This window comes from Dasypus novemcinctus, chromosome 23, assembly GCF_030445035.2.
Source record: "Dasypus novemcinctus isolate mDasNov1 chromosome 23, mDasNov1.1.hap2, whole genome shotgun sequence".
In the NCBI taxonomy this organism is placed as follows: domain Eukaryota; kingdom Metazoa; phylum Chordata; class Mammalia; order Cingulata; family Dasypodidae; genus Dasypus; species Dasypus novemcinctus.
The window spans coordinates 33,913,107-33,925,990 of NC_080695.1; the positions used below are offsets into that span (position 1 = coordinate 33,913,107).

The 12,884-nt window shown below is 39.5% G+C and overlaps 1 protein-coding gene across 1 annotated transcript in view; it reads right to left on the reverse strand.

The window, feature by feature from the left end:
* Positions 1-7,177: 7,177 nt before the first annotated feature.
* Positions 7,178-12,884, reverse strand: part of LCMT1 (leucine carboxyl methyltransferase 1) — a 90,079-nt gene continuing 84,372 nt past the window's right edge. Inside the window, exons 10-11 of the mRNA XM_004475968.4 lie at positions 9,021-9,118; positions 7,178-7,390 (exon numbers count right to left, since the gene is read on the reverse strand). Of these exons, the coding sequence (XP_004476025.1) occupies positions 7,368-7,390; positions 9,021-9,118 (121 nt within the window). The 3' untranslated portion in view covers positions 7,178-7,367. The remainder of the gene's footprint in view (positions 7,391-9,020; positions 9,119-12,884) is intronic.

A 12,884-nucleotide genomic window follows, 5' to 3' on the forward strand; every position in this document is an offset into this window, starting at 1 on the left:
GCCCAGAGAGTCCACATACCATATCACTGCTCCCCATTCCCCCACATTTTCTCTTTGTCTCAAACAGCCATATAAGCTACTTTCCCAGCTCAACTTTTTGAGAAGAAACTGCTTTTGGTGCTGCTCCTGCATTAATGCAACTTTAGCTCAATAAACTTGCTCTGCACTCCTTTTTTAAGTCTGTTTATTTTATTTTAAGCATAACAGAGGTCATGTCTAAACTAAGCCTTAAAGGTTAAGGCTGAGTCAGGAAAGTGAGCAGCAGATATAAAAGCCTTGAAGAGACAAAGAATTTGATAGATTAAGGAAAAGAAAGTCAACAAGACTAGGAGTGTCATGGGTGATGGGGTGAGTGGCATGAATTGAGGTAAGAGAAGCAAGGAGGGGTCAGACCATGCAGGGTCTTATGGACCACCAAAAGGAGTTGGATTTCATACTGAGAGGAATGAGAACACTTGGGGATTCTAAGGAGGGGCTTGGAAAAGTTGATTTTACATTTGAAGAAACTAATTCTGGGAATGAAACTGTGCCTCGGGTCTGGGCCAGAGCCCTAACCCTCCACGTCATTGGTTCTTAAAGCATTTTGAGCTGAACCACTCCATCAGTTTGATCTCCCTATTTTTGCCAAATTTTAGACCTCAAACTCACTACCATTGAATCTTTTTATTTTGTCTTTATTTTTTTAATATTACATTAAAAAAATATGAGGTCCCATGTACCCCCACCCCCCTCACCCCACTCCTCCCCCCATAACAACAATCTCCTCCATTATCATGAGACATTCATTGCATTTGGTGAATACATCTCTGAGCACCGCTGTACCTCATGGTCAGTGGTCCACATCATAGCCCACACTCTCCCACATTCGACCCAGTGGGCCATGGTAGGACATACAATGTCCGGTAACTGTCCCTGCAGCACCACCCAGGACAACTCCAAGTCCCGAAAATGCCCCGACATCTCATCTCTGCCTCCCATTCCCTACCCCCAGCAGCCACCATGGCCACTTTCTCCACACCAATGCCACATTTCCTTCAATTACTAATCACAATAGTTCATGAATAGAATATCAGTAAGTCCACTCTCATCTATATTCTATTCCTCCATCCTGTGGACCTTGGAATGGTTGTGTCCACTCCACATCTTTATCAAGAGGGGCCTTAGATTCCACATGGATGCTTTAATCAACTGTCCAGCTTTCACAAACAATGTTTAGGCACATCAGTTTTGTAGTCTTATTTTTTCCCAAATCTGCAATACTTTACTCTTGCAGTAAATCCAGCATACCAGAGCTATATAATTGAACTGCTTTGTTTTGGTCTTCATAAAATTTCACTTTCACATTAAATTATTGGCTTGCATCAATGGATCCTGAGGCAGTAACCACAAACTCAAGCCTGAAGCATGCAAATCGCAGGGATCTCATCAAGGATGCTCAGGAGAAGCTCCTCTTGGTCTTGGCGTAGGGAGAGTTGTGCCTCTCTCGAGCGTGTGGCTGGCTGGGATTTTATGGAAACTTTGAATCCTGTTTCAATCTTTGTGAGCACCTAGCAAGGGGTGGGGGTCAAATTTGTTGCTTACTTCTAGCACCTGTGTGGTACAATAAAAGATTCATATCTCTGGACTAATATTATTTCTGGTCCTTTTTAAAAAAAATCGTGTTCTAACTCCCCCAAACATTTATATTTGCCTATTGTGTTGATGTGTTTTATTAGCCATCTCAATTCCTTTTGTGGAATGGGGGATAAAGAAAATAAAGAAGAAAAAAAGAGTGGTAGAAATACAGAATCTGGAAATATCAGTGGGAAAGCTTTCCTCCTTGAAAAAATTTAATAAAAAATCTGCAAAGAGAAACAAACAAACAAAAAAAGAAGTAAACCAAAAAATAAATGTGTCCTCTCCATGAAAGGGTTTTTATTCATGATCCTCCATAACACTATGCCTTCCCTCCCAGAAAGAAAGAAGTAGAAAAAAAAAACCTCTAAGATGAAAATATATTTTTGACTCTTCTTTGAATGTAATACATTTTCTGATATTATGCAAACACATTCTCTACATGCTACAGTGAACACATCAAAAACCACTCCATACTGGATGACATAGAGACATACTGGATGACATAGAGATCTCATGATCTAAAAGGTTTCCTAATTCCCTCTCTTTTGTCCACCTTGCATTATGAAATCTGAAAGCCAGATATTTAATTTCTCATCCTCCTTTGCAGGTAGAGCCAGTTCAAGGGTTGCTAGATTTAACAATTAAAAACATAGTATGTCCAGTTAAATTTGAATTTCAGATAAACACATAGTTTAAAAAAATTTGTTCCAAATCTTACATGAAACATACATGTACAAAAAATTACTCACTGTTTACCTGACATTCAATTTAATGAAGCATCTTGTATTTTACCTGGCAACCCTATCTTCTTCCTAATAATGAGATGTGTTGGGAAGTCTGTGTGAGCATATTTGAGGGCAATCACTTTCAGAATAAAAAGGCAAAGACTACTGAAGAAAAGTGCCCATTCTCCATGTTTTTGTCCTGCCATGAAAGCAGTTGTGATGCCTGGCACTATGGCAACCACTCTGTGATCATGAGGCAATATGCAAACAATTAAAGGTTAACATGCTAAGGAAGATAGCAGAAAGAGTGAACCTAGGTCCTTGATGATATTATATTGTTCAGTCAATGTTCTATTACTGCAACTGAAACATTCTGGATACCCACTGATTAACAACAACAAAAAAGTCATTTCTGCAACTAAATACTCAAAAGTCTAAGAATTGTAAGATTTTGGAGAATAGGGTCACACTTCTTCAATAGCATGAGGTCAGCTCAAAAAGGTGTATATACAAGTCACCTTGATAAGTGTAAGGAAACAAGACAGCAGGGCAGCCACACCCTCATGCAACGGCAATGGTAGGGAGATTTTTATGCTTGTGGCATGGAGAGCGGATACATTTAATGTAGCAGTCGAAAGCACAAGCCTTAGACCCAAACGGTCTGGTTTCAAATACAGTTTCATCATTTATTGGCTGTGAGACCTTTGACAAATTATAAAAATTTGATGTGTCCTTATTTCCTCATCTTTAAAATGGGATAAAAACAGAAACTGACTTATAGAGCTGTTATAAAGACTGAATGAGTTAATACAAGTAAAGCAACTAGAAACACAAATATATAATCAGTTAGTGATCATAGAAGGTTTAATAGGTATGATCTCTTGCACACGCTAATCCCAGTGCCTGGGGCACTCTTCTCTCACTGCCTGGTTAATTCCTTTACTCACCCTTCAGGGCTCAGCAAATGTGACACTTCCTTAGGAAAGCTTCCTTGACCAGCCAAAAATGCATAAGCTGCTTCTGTTAGGTGATCCCATGGCTTTCCAGTTAGCATTTTCCATGCTTTATGACAAGGCATATTTAACTGTCTTCTCCAAAGGAACGGAAGCTCCTTAAGAAAAGATCTCATGTCTCTCTCACATACTAGGTATTTATCTTTTATTGAATATATTTTAAAAAAAGATGATGAAAGAAAGAAAAGGGATAAGAGAAGCCTGCCTTTGGATGAGATTTCAAGGTAGACAGGATTGCACTAGATGACTCTTGGGGAAAACAGTCCAGGAGAGACTAGCTTTTGATAAGGCCCAGTGGCACTTCTATTGTAGACCAGAAACAAATGTAGGATTAGGCCTGACATGGAGTATTTTCCTTGCCTTGCTAAGAGCTTGATATTAAGTTGTTAAGAGGGAGCCTTGTTAGTCCTTAAGTGAAGGATTGATGGGCCCAGGACTGGAGTGGATGGTTTTGTGGTGTACACAAAGGCAGGAGGTTGAAAAGGAAGGTAGTGGTGCTCCAGAATGTGCAGTGGATGTGCCGTGATGATGGAAGAGGTTGTTGATGTGGGAGGGGTGGGGTGGGTGGGATGGGGGATATATGGGGGCCTTGTAGTTTTTGAATGTAACATTTAAAAGAAAATAAAGAAGAAAAAAATTTTAAAAAAAGAATGGAAAAAAAAAGACTAGATGTGAGCCAATGGAAGGCTAAATTAGAGTGGTGGTAGGACAGGAGGGATGGGAAATCATTCTGGTTGAAAAATAATTAACAGAATGTGGCCACCCAGTTGAAGAGGGGAACCAGGTAAACTGGGAGTCAGTGACTGAGGATTCTGAGTGGAGTAGAGGTCAAATTGACAAAAAATGAAGAGCTTACAAAAGAAGACTTGTGGAGGAAGGGCAAAATATGTATTTGATTTCAGAAATGTTGAATTTGAGGAGCTAGTGAATCACTTAAGAGAAGATGTAAGGCAGCCATGTGGGGAAGCAGTTTGGGAGACATCAGGATTTGAAGGGAGCTTTGGAAGTCAGAAGTCTCTGGGATCCATGAAGACCAAGTCTTAAGAGTTACAGGAGGAAGAGGAAGCACTGGGGATGAAGAGGAGGAAAAGGCTGGCAAGAGTAGGAGTGTCCAGAAAGCCAAAAGAAGAGTCATGAGACAATTTCAAGGAGAGAAGGGGTAATACATTTAAGATATTTCTGAGAAGTTGAAACAATCAAGGACTAAGAAAGGGTTACTACAGCCCGTTCAAAAAATGGGAAAAAGATTTGAACAGACACTTCTCCAAAGATGATATACAAATGGCTAAGAAAGGGTTACTACAGATGCAGTTAAGTATAGAAATTAAAAAGGGTTTTACAAAATGAGTGGGTGGAAAACCAAGAGACAGCAAGTAGCTATACCTCATGGGGAAAATGCATTTCAAGTTTCAAATAAAAAGGCCAAAGACATACTTTGGAATGTGCATCTCAGTAGAAAACAGTGAGAAGAGGACATAAATACTAGCCCTTGGCAATACCCTCTTCCCAATACCCCTCTACACTTATATAAGAAACAACCCAGTTCATATACACACATAAAAATGAAACAAGTTTAAAAAGAACAATACTCACCTTACTAGTGGTAATGTACTATGACATTTCCTATTCTATTCTATTTTTAAATTATGGACTTTAGCCAATAAATTGACTCATCACACATTAATGGCTTGATCCCCACAGTTAACATGTGTTAAGGACACATAAGTACCAGCCTGACACCTTTTTTTTTTTTTAACTAAGATGACTTGAAAGATAACTGGCAAGGTACTTTCTCACTCAGTGTTATTTATTTAATTTCTCTCCTCTGCCCTGCCCCCCCCCCCCCCAGTTGTCTGCTCTCTGTGTCCATTTGCTGTTTGTTCTTCTGTGTCCACTCATATTCTTATCAGCAGCACCTGGAATCTGTCTCATTTATTTTGTTGTTGTTGTTGCGTCATCTTGCTGCATCAGCTCTCCGTGTGTGCGGCGTCATTCCTGGGCAGGCTGCACTTTCTCGTGCTGGGTGGCTCTCCTTATGGGGTGCACTCCTTGAGCATGGGGCTCCCCTATACAGGGGACACCCCTGCGTGGGCACAGCACTCCTTGCACACATTAGCACTGCGCATGGGCCAGCTCATCACATGGGTCAGGAGGCCCTGGGTTTGAACCTTGGACCTCCCATGTGGTAGGTAGACACCCTATCCGTTGGGCCAAATCCCCTTCCCATCTCACACAACGTTTTGATGTATCTGTACACCAACTTCTCTCAACAAACATGTGACTAATATTACACAGCTCACACTCTCAGAAACACTGATCTAGAGATTTGGAATGGCAGAAAAGGCCAGAGGAATTCCTCATTGCCATTCCTTCATATGCAGTTCAGGTTCAGAGCTTATCTCTTAACCAACAAGTTCATCAGGCATGGAAGAGCCTTATGCTTCTCAATTGTTGGATTATCTCCCTGGGGTCCTACTGATCTGTATCATAACTGTATTGGTTTTCTATTGCTTCTGTGTGGCAGTTTGAGATTATTTATGAATTCCAAAACAAAAGGATTATGTTTGTAAACTGGTCTGTTCCTCTGGGTATGATCCCCTTTGACTGTTATTAGATTCAGCTGAAATGTCTTTTATTCAATTGTGTTATGATGAAGGCTTTGATTTGACCGTGTCAGTAGGGTATAACTCAGGTTATGTATCTGCCCCCTTGGTGGGCTGATATAAATGGGCACTCAAGAGATTAGAGGATACACAGAAAGGCATTAGCTCAAACAGCTAAAGCCCCGGGAAGAGAGAAGAGCCCTAAGCTAGCCTACAGCTGAGATCGGAAGAAGCTGGGCCCACGGAGCCTTAAGAGGAAGGAGAGCCCATACAGAGATTGCCTCCAATTTGGCTTCAACATGTGGCAACAGACTTTGGTGGGAAAACAACCTTGAGTCAGACTCTTTCGGGCCTTTTAACTGTAAGCTTTTACCCCAAATAAATACCCTTTATAAAGGCCAACAGATATCTGGTACTTTGCATCAGTCCTCCTTTGGCTAATATACTCTGTTGTAACAATTTACCACAAACTTTGTGGTTTAAAACTACACAAATTATTCTCTTACATTTCTGGAGGTCGGAAATCTGAAATTGGTTTCACTGGGCTAAAGTCAAGGTATTAGCAAGGCTGGTTCTGGATGCTCTGAGGGGAGAATCTGTTTTCTTGCCCTTTACTCTAGTGGTTGTCTATATTCAATGGCTTTTGCCCCTTTCTTCATCTTTGAAGCACAATTCTCCAATCTCTGCTTCTGTCATCAAACCACTATCTCTAACTATGGCTTCTTATTGTCTCTCTTGAAAGAAACACTGTGGTTATAGCAGGCCCACCTGGGTAATCCAGGATAAGTTTTGCATCCAAGATTCCTAACAATTACATCTGCAAAGCTCTTGAGGTAACATATGCACAGGTTCTAGGAATTAGGACATGGATATCTTAAGGGGTTATTATTCAGCCTGCCACAATAACCGAGAGAGGCAACAAGCAGACCAGTCTGGTAAGGACAGAAAAAGAGCCAAGAAAGAACCCCAGAATTTGCTGTTGGTAAAGGGCCAGGGTGCTAGATACAAGGTCAAATGCTATTAATATAAATAAGAGCACATGGGAGAGTAAATCCCAAAATAGATTCAAGGTCCTGAGTTGAGTCTGATTCACAAAGAGCAAGCCAAGGTCAAAGAAGGCTTCAGTATCCTTGTTTTCAGCTGACATACGGTGAACCCCAGCCCACCCAGTGGAGTACAGAGTGAACAGCAGACAGTGAGCAGAGATCCAACACACATGCAATTGGCAACAGATTTATTTAAACAACAAAAAGTCAATAGTAACAGAATATGATATGGCAATCCTAGTAAGTGAGGTTTTGTAGAGTGTGGGATGAGACCAGGGAGATGAGACCCACTCATCACTCAGTGTGTTTCATCCAGGAAGGCTAGTGGCTTCAGCTTCTGGCTCACCATGAGCCATAAACAGATTAATAAGTGATCTCCTTCAAACCTGAGGAGAGGAAATACACAAACCCTGTTAAAAGACTCTTAATGGTGTAGAAGAGAGAAAACGGAAAGAGGCTAGAGAATGTGACCCAGCTGCAGGCTCAAAATGACTGGTTTGGGGGCACTGGCTACATATCTGAACATGGCAGCTCTGGTCTCGTGTTTTATAGAATGAGATTTCACAAGGAAACAAGACCTTAGACAAGATTGTGTTTATAGCTGGTTTTAAAAGAATTAAGCATTTAAAAAAATTAAAATAGTTTATGGGCTTTCTGTAGTTAATGCAAAAATTCTAAATTCTAAGTCCTGAACTTTGAGCAAATGCAGAAAAGATAGTTCCTTATCATGTACATTCAAGCATGGATATCTTGAAATGATCAGGTGGTTGGGGCAGGGGAAGGGAGGAAAAGCCCCTGACACAGAAATGTTCAATATATTGAATATATTATTACTTTATAAAAACAAGAATTAATGTGAAAGCATTAGAAACAACCTATTCCAAAAGTCCAGGAAGGTTAGGCAAATTCATAAAGTCATTAAAATTATGTTCATTGAGTGTTTTTAATAGCAAGGAGAGTTTCTGATTATATTAGGTTGATTCAGAAATCAAAGTTACATAGATATATTATTTAACTCTTAAAAAACAAAACAATATCCAGATAAAGAGTAGAAGGAAAGTTACAAGAGGCAATCTTTAAGTGATGGGCACAAAGATGATCTTTTTTTCTCCATAATTTTTAGAATTTTCCAAATTTTCTACTAAAAACACTAATAAGTCATTTTAAATAAAAAACAAGTAAAAAAGGATTTTATGGGCTGGACTGTACAGCTGGGTAAATTTATAAACGAGATGAGTCAGCCCAAGCCTCATGTGAAACTGGAATCTTCACACAGTAAATAGTTCTTGCCTCTGATGAGTTCTTTGCTTTGTATCAGCATGGAACTAAGGTCTTTTGTCATTTGGATCACATCAGTAGGATGCCATCTGTCCAAGCTTGAAGGTCAGTTACTACATTAAAGGCCAGAACTGAGATTTAAAAAGGTCTCCCTAGGGCTGGAGAGATGCCCAAGGGATAATCCCTGGGGCAAGAAAGATCCACATGAGGCAGATGTAAAGGAGGCACAGGATCAAGACCAAGGTAACAAGAAACACTGAGCCATGGATCCAAGCTCTCTTTCTATGCCCCACTCTGCCACAACCATTGATGTGCACCTTAACTGTAAGAGGGGCAAAGTTCAACTCACAGCTGCATGGGTTTGTTAGAGAGGTGTAATGATCTGTGTGTTTAATAAGTAGTAAATCTGGTTATAGTTGATAAAAAAAAATAAACACTGGCTACATTTAGTAAGATTATTATTTTAAATTCTCAAGGTCTTTTACCTTCCAACTGAGGAAATTCCTTATCAGATCTGTAAAGGTTTTCTTTGGTACACATAGCTTATTTAAATAGTTTCCCTGATTCTGTGCTATAAAAAGTCAGGGCATGTAACAGCTAATTATCAGGATAAATTGTGAGTATATGTATATGATGCTTCAGATCTTTCTGGGCCTAAGGTTACAGGGACATCTATATTGTTTGGAGAAGAGAAGGTCCCTCTTTCTAGGTGAAATCAGCAAAAGTAAAATCAAGCACCTAGTTCATGTCCTCCTTTGGTTGCCCAACAAAGGCAATAATGGTGCATGAGCTGTTCAAGAAGCTCCATTTCATCCAGGAATTCAAGTGACTCTATTCTGTGGAGAGAATTAAAATAAAACAATTTTCAGTTGTACAGTTAAAAATTGATGATGGCTAATAGTTGTGGATATGGAAAGAAGTTCATGATATATTAAGTGAAGAGAAGCAGGATACCAACCAGTATGTATGGTGGGGTACCATTTTAATTTATTTTTATTGAAAAGAAGTAAAAATACCATAAACACAATCAAAAGCCGAATGATAAACTAGAAAGAATATTTGCAATAAAATGACAAAGGTTTTTACTTCCTTGCTAAAAGAAAAAACTTAAAAAATTAATTTAAAAGATGAGCAAAAGACCAGCTTACCAGAAAAGAAAAATAAGAGGCTTTCAATCTCATTTGTTATAAAAGAAATGTAAATTAGAACACAAGATATTTCTTCATCTATCAGATTGGCAAAGATTAAAAAAAGGTTGATGTTGTTCCAGGAGGAGCTGACAAAGCACAAATTGCATGACCACCCTGAGATCACAGATTTGATCTCTTATAATAGTGGGGCCTCTTTTGCCTACTGGTTGAAGTCTCACCCATGAGGGGACACCTGCTGGGACCATTTTTCCAATTGGGACACTGACTGCCCACCAAAGGGACTTCATGACCTCATAAGGGATCAGATGTTGTGTTTGATATAACCTGTTTGATAAAACCTTTGATATAACCTTACCAGAAATGCATTTAATTGAATAAAAAATGCTTTTATATAGCAAAAAAAAAAAAAAGGTTGATATTCATTTAGAAAGTATACAGGGAAAACGTGCTTTCCTGCATTACTGGTAAAATCACAAAATAGTATAACCTCTTTGGAGGGCAATTGATCATCTCTATCAATGTTTAAAATAAACATCCTTTGACTTGGCAATTCTGCTTTTAAGAATTTGCCCTATATCTACATAAATATATCTGAATGCAATAACTGCAAAAAACTGAAAACTGGAAGATACAGGTTGAATAAATTATAGTACAATCATATACTAGGATATATTATAGCCATTTAAAAAATGGGGTAGGTTGGCATGGAACAATGTCCAAGACATATTAGGGAATTTAAAAAGGAAGTCACATATAAGTCAAGTGCACAGTATATATTAACTGCACAAAGAAAGAGTGGAGGATGCATATGTTCGTATATGTATATATTACTTCTGGAAGATATACAAGAAACTGGTAATGGTGGTTATCTCTTGAGAGAGAATGTAGTAGATTAGCAGTGTGATTGGGTGGGGTAGAGGTCTTTTTTTTTTTTTAACACAATACTATTTTATTCTAGTTGAATTGTATTATGTGCATGGATGACTTTTTCAAAACAGCATTTTAAATGTAAACTTTAAAATATACACACATGTATGTACAGAAACATGCACAAACATGGAAATAGCTTATAAAATTTTCTGTCAAAATATGGGCATATTGAGGGGGAAATTTTAGGTATTTCCAAAAAGTATAAAGAAGAAAATAGAAAATGATCCATATTCCCACCATTCACAAAAGACACTGCTAAATTCCAGTATTGCCATGTGTCCAGGCTCAGTGTGTGTGTACATATGTACATATATTTATGCATGTTTCTGTATTTGGGTATTCATTCCTATCTTGGTATGCAGGCTTAAGGAGGACATTTAAAGTGAGAGTGACTATTCAGAAAGTATTTTGGTTAATTCCCAACTAATCTCACCTGAAGATGTCCATGGCAGCTATCCTAATACCAAGCTCTAATAACAAACAAACAAAAACCCAATACCAAATGAAGGCTCCAGGATGGTTATTACCAAGTTGAAATCTTATTAGACACTACTAGTTGTGAAGCTGTTTACTAGAAGATGAGCCCCAAAAAGGGAGGCATATCTTATGGCCTGTCTGGACCACTCTGGAGTTTTTATGCTGAGAAAACTGCTTGGCATACAAAAAACACTCAATAAGCATTTGTTAAATGAATAGGCCTGACTTAGACTCCTTTTTATACTGTGCAGTGTCCAGGAAAATGCCCTTGGCAAATGCAGATTCAAACTACATAGCACTCACAGAGCTAAGAGGGCCACTTAGCCTGGGACAGACAGAAAAAAGTCAGTCTCATACTATTACCTACTTTATTATTACATGCTACTGTCTACATAAGACCCATGGCAACATGAAACAAATGACTGCCTAGAAAGTAAGTTACTCTTCTTGGGGCAGATGCTAGTTACAGTGTGTCCAGAAGAGGTGCTAAAGATTTTCATTAAAAATACCAGATTAAGGCTATTCAGAAAAGCTATTTTGACATGTAGCAAATGACAATCACTTGTGGGAAAGGATATTTCTAGTAGAATCTTAGGAAGCACGGACCTGATTACATTGAGAAAGCAATGTCTCAAATTCTCAAGGCTTTTATTGCTAATAATTGACATATGTACTTAGAAAAAATAGTGGTACTTCTAAAAGTTAATAAGTTCTATGGGGCAGCAAGGTCAAAAATTCTTCTCATTATCTTGTAAGAGACCAAAAATTATACCTTTAGGTCTCCAATGGCAAGAAAAAAAAAAAAATCAGGAAGGTGGCACTAATAGTGTCCAGAGGTATAGCTGTATTAATTTTCCCTACAGTGTAGTTTAAAACAGGAAAATGAAAACAACAACAAAAAAACAAAACCAGGAAAGCGTACTTGGCCCAGTGGATAGGGCATCCGTCTACCACATGGGAGGTCTGCGGTTCAAACCCCGGGCCTCCTTGACCCATGTGGAGATGGCCCATGCGCAGTGCTGATGTGTGCAAGGAGTGCCGTGCCACGCAGGGGTGTCCCCCGTGTAGGGAAGTCCCATGCGCAAAGAGTGCACCCCATAAGGAGAGCCGCCCAGCGCGAAAGAAAGTGCAGCCTGACCAGGAATGGTGCCGCACACACGGAAAACTGACGCAGCAAGATGACGCAACAAAAAGAGACACAGATTCCTGTGCGGCTGACAAAAACAAAAGCGGACAAAGAACACGCAGCAAATGGACACAGAGAACAGACAATTGGGTGGGGGAGGGGAGAAAAATAACTAAAATAAATCTTTAAAAAAACAACCACAACTAAATGTTTAGCTATAGAGAAATTATTTTAAATTATTTAACAATTATAATATATCCATATATCAATATAAGTACTATGCACCATTAAAAAGGATATGGTGACCTTCAATACTTTTATATGGAAAGATGAATACAATTCATTAACAAAAAATTGTATTGCTAAAAAACAAAGGAGTAGAATTAGCAAGATGGCGGCGGATTAAAGCGCTCCTAGAGTCAGCTTCTGCTAGAGGGCAGTTAGGAAGAAACACCCAGAGTTCTCTGGAGCTAGGTGAAGCACCTGTTTGGGGGCTCCAGAAGACCAGAAGAACATCCTACATACTTCAAGGAGTGGAAGGAGGAGACTGCCCATCTGCAGAGAAGACTCGTAAGTAGAGCGCTCTACGCCAAGGAGGCTGGTGCCCACCCTCCACTGGAGGCACAAGCCGCCCCGGAAGCTGTTCCGCAGCTATAATTGAAAGCTCCACTTCCCTAAAACAGGGGAGGAAGAGATGGTCGGATGCCAATTTCAGCTATGATGAGGAAATTCAGTGGGCTACAGTATAATCCTGAGAACAGCTAAAGTTTGAGCCTATCTAAGTCAGGAGGAGGCCAGGAGCTGTCATCTTCACCCTACACCTGGCACAAGGGGAAGCGGGACAGACTAAAAATCCCAGGGCTGGTGAGGAACCGGTTCTTTCTATCCAGATCATATCACAGGTCTAGCTTAAGCCCC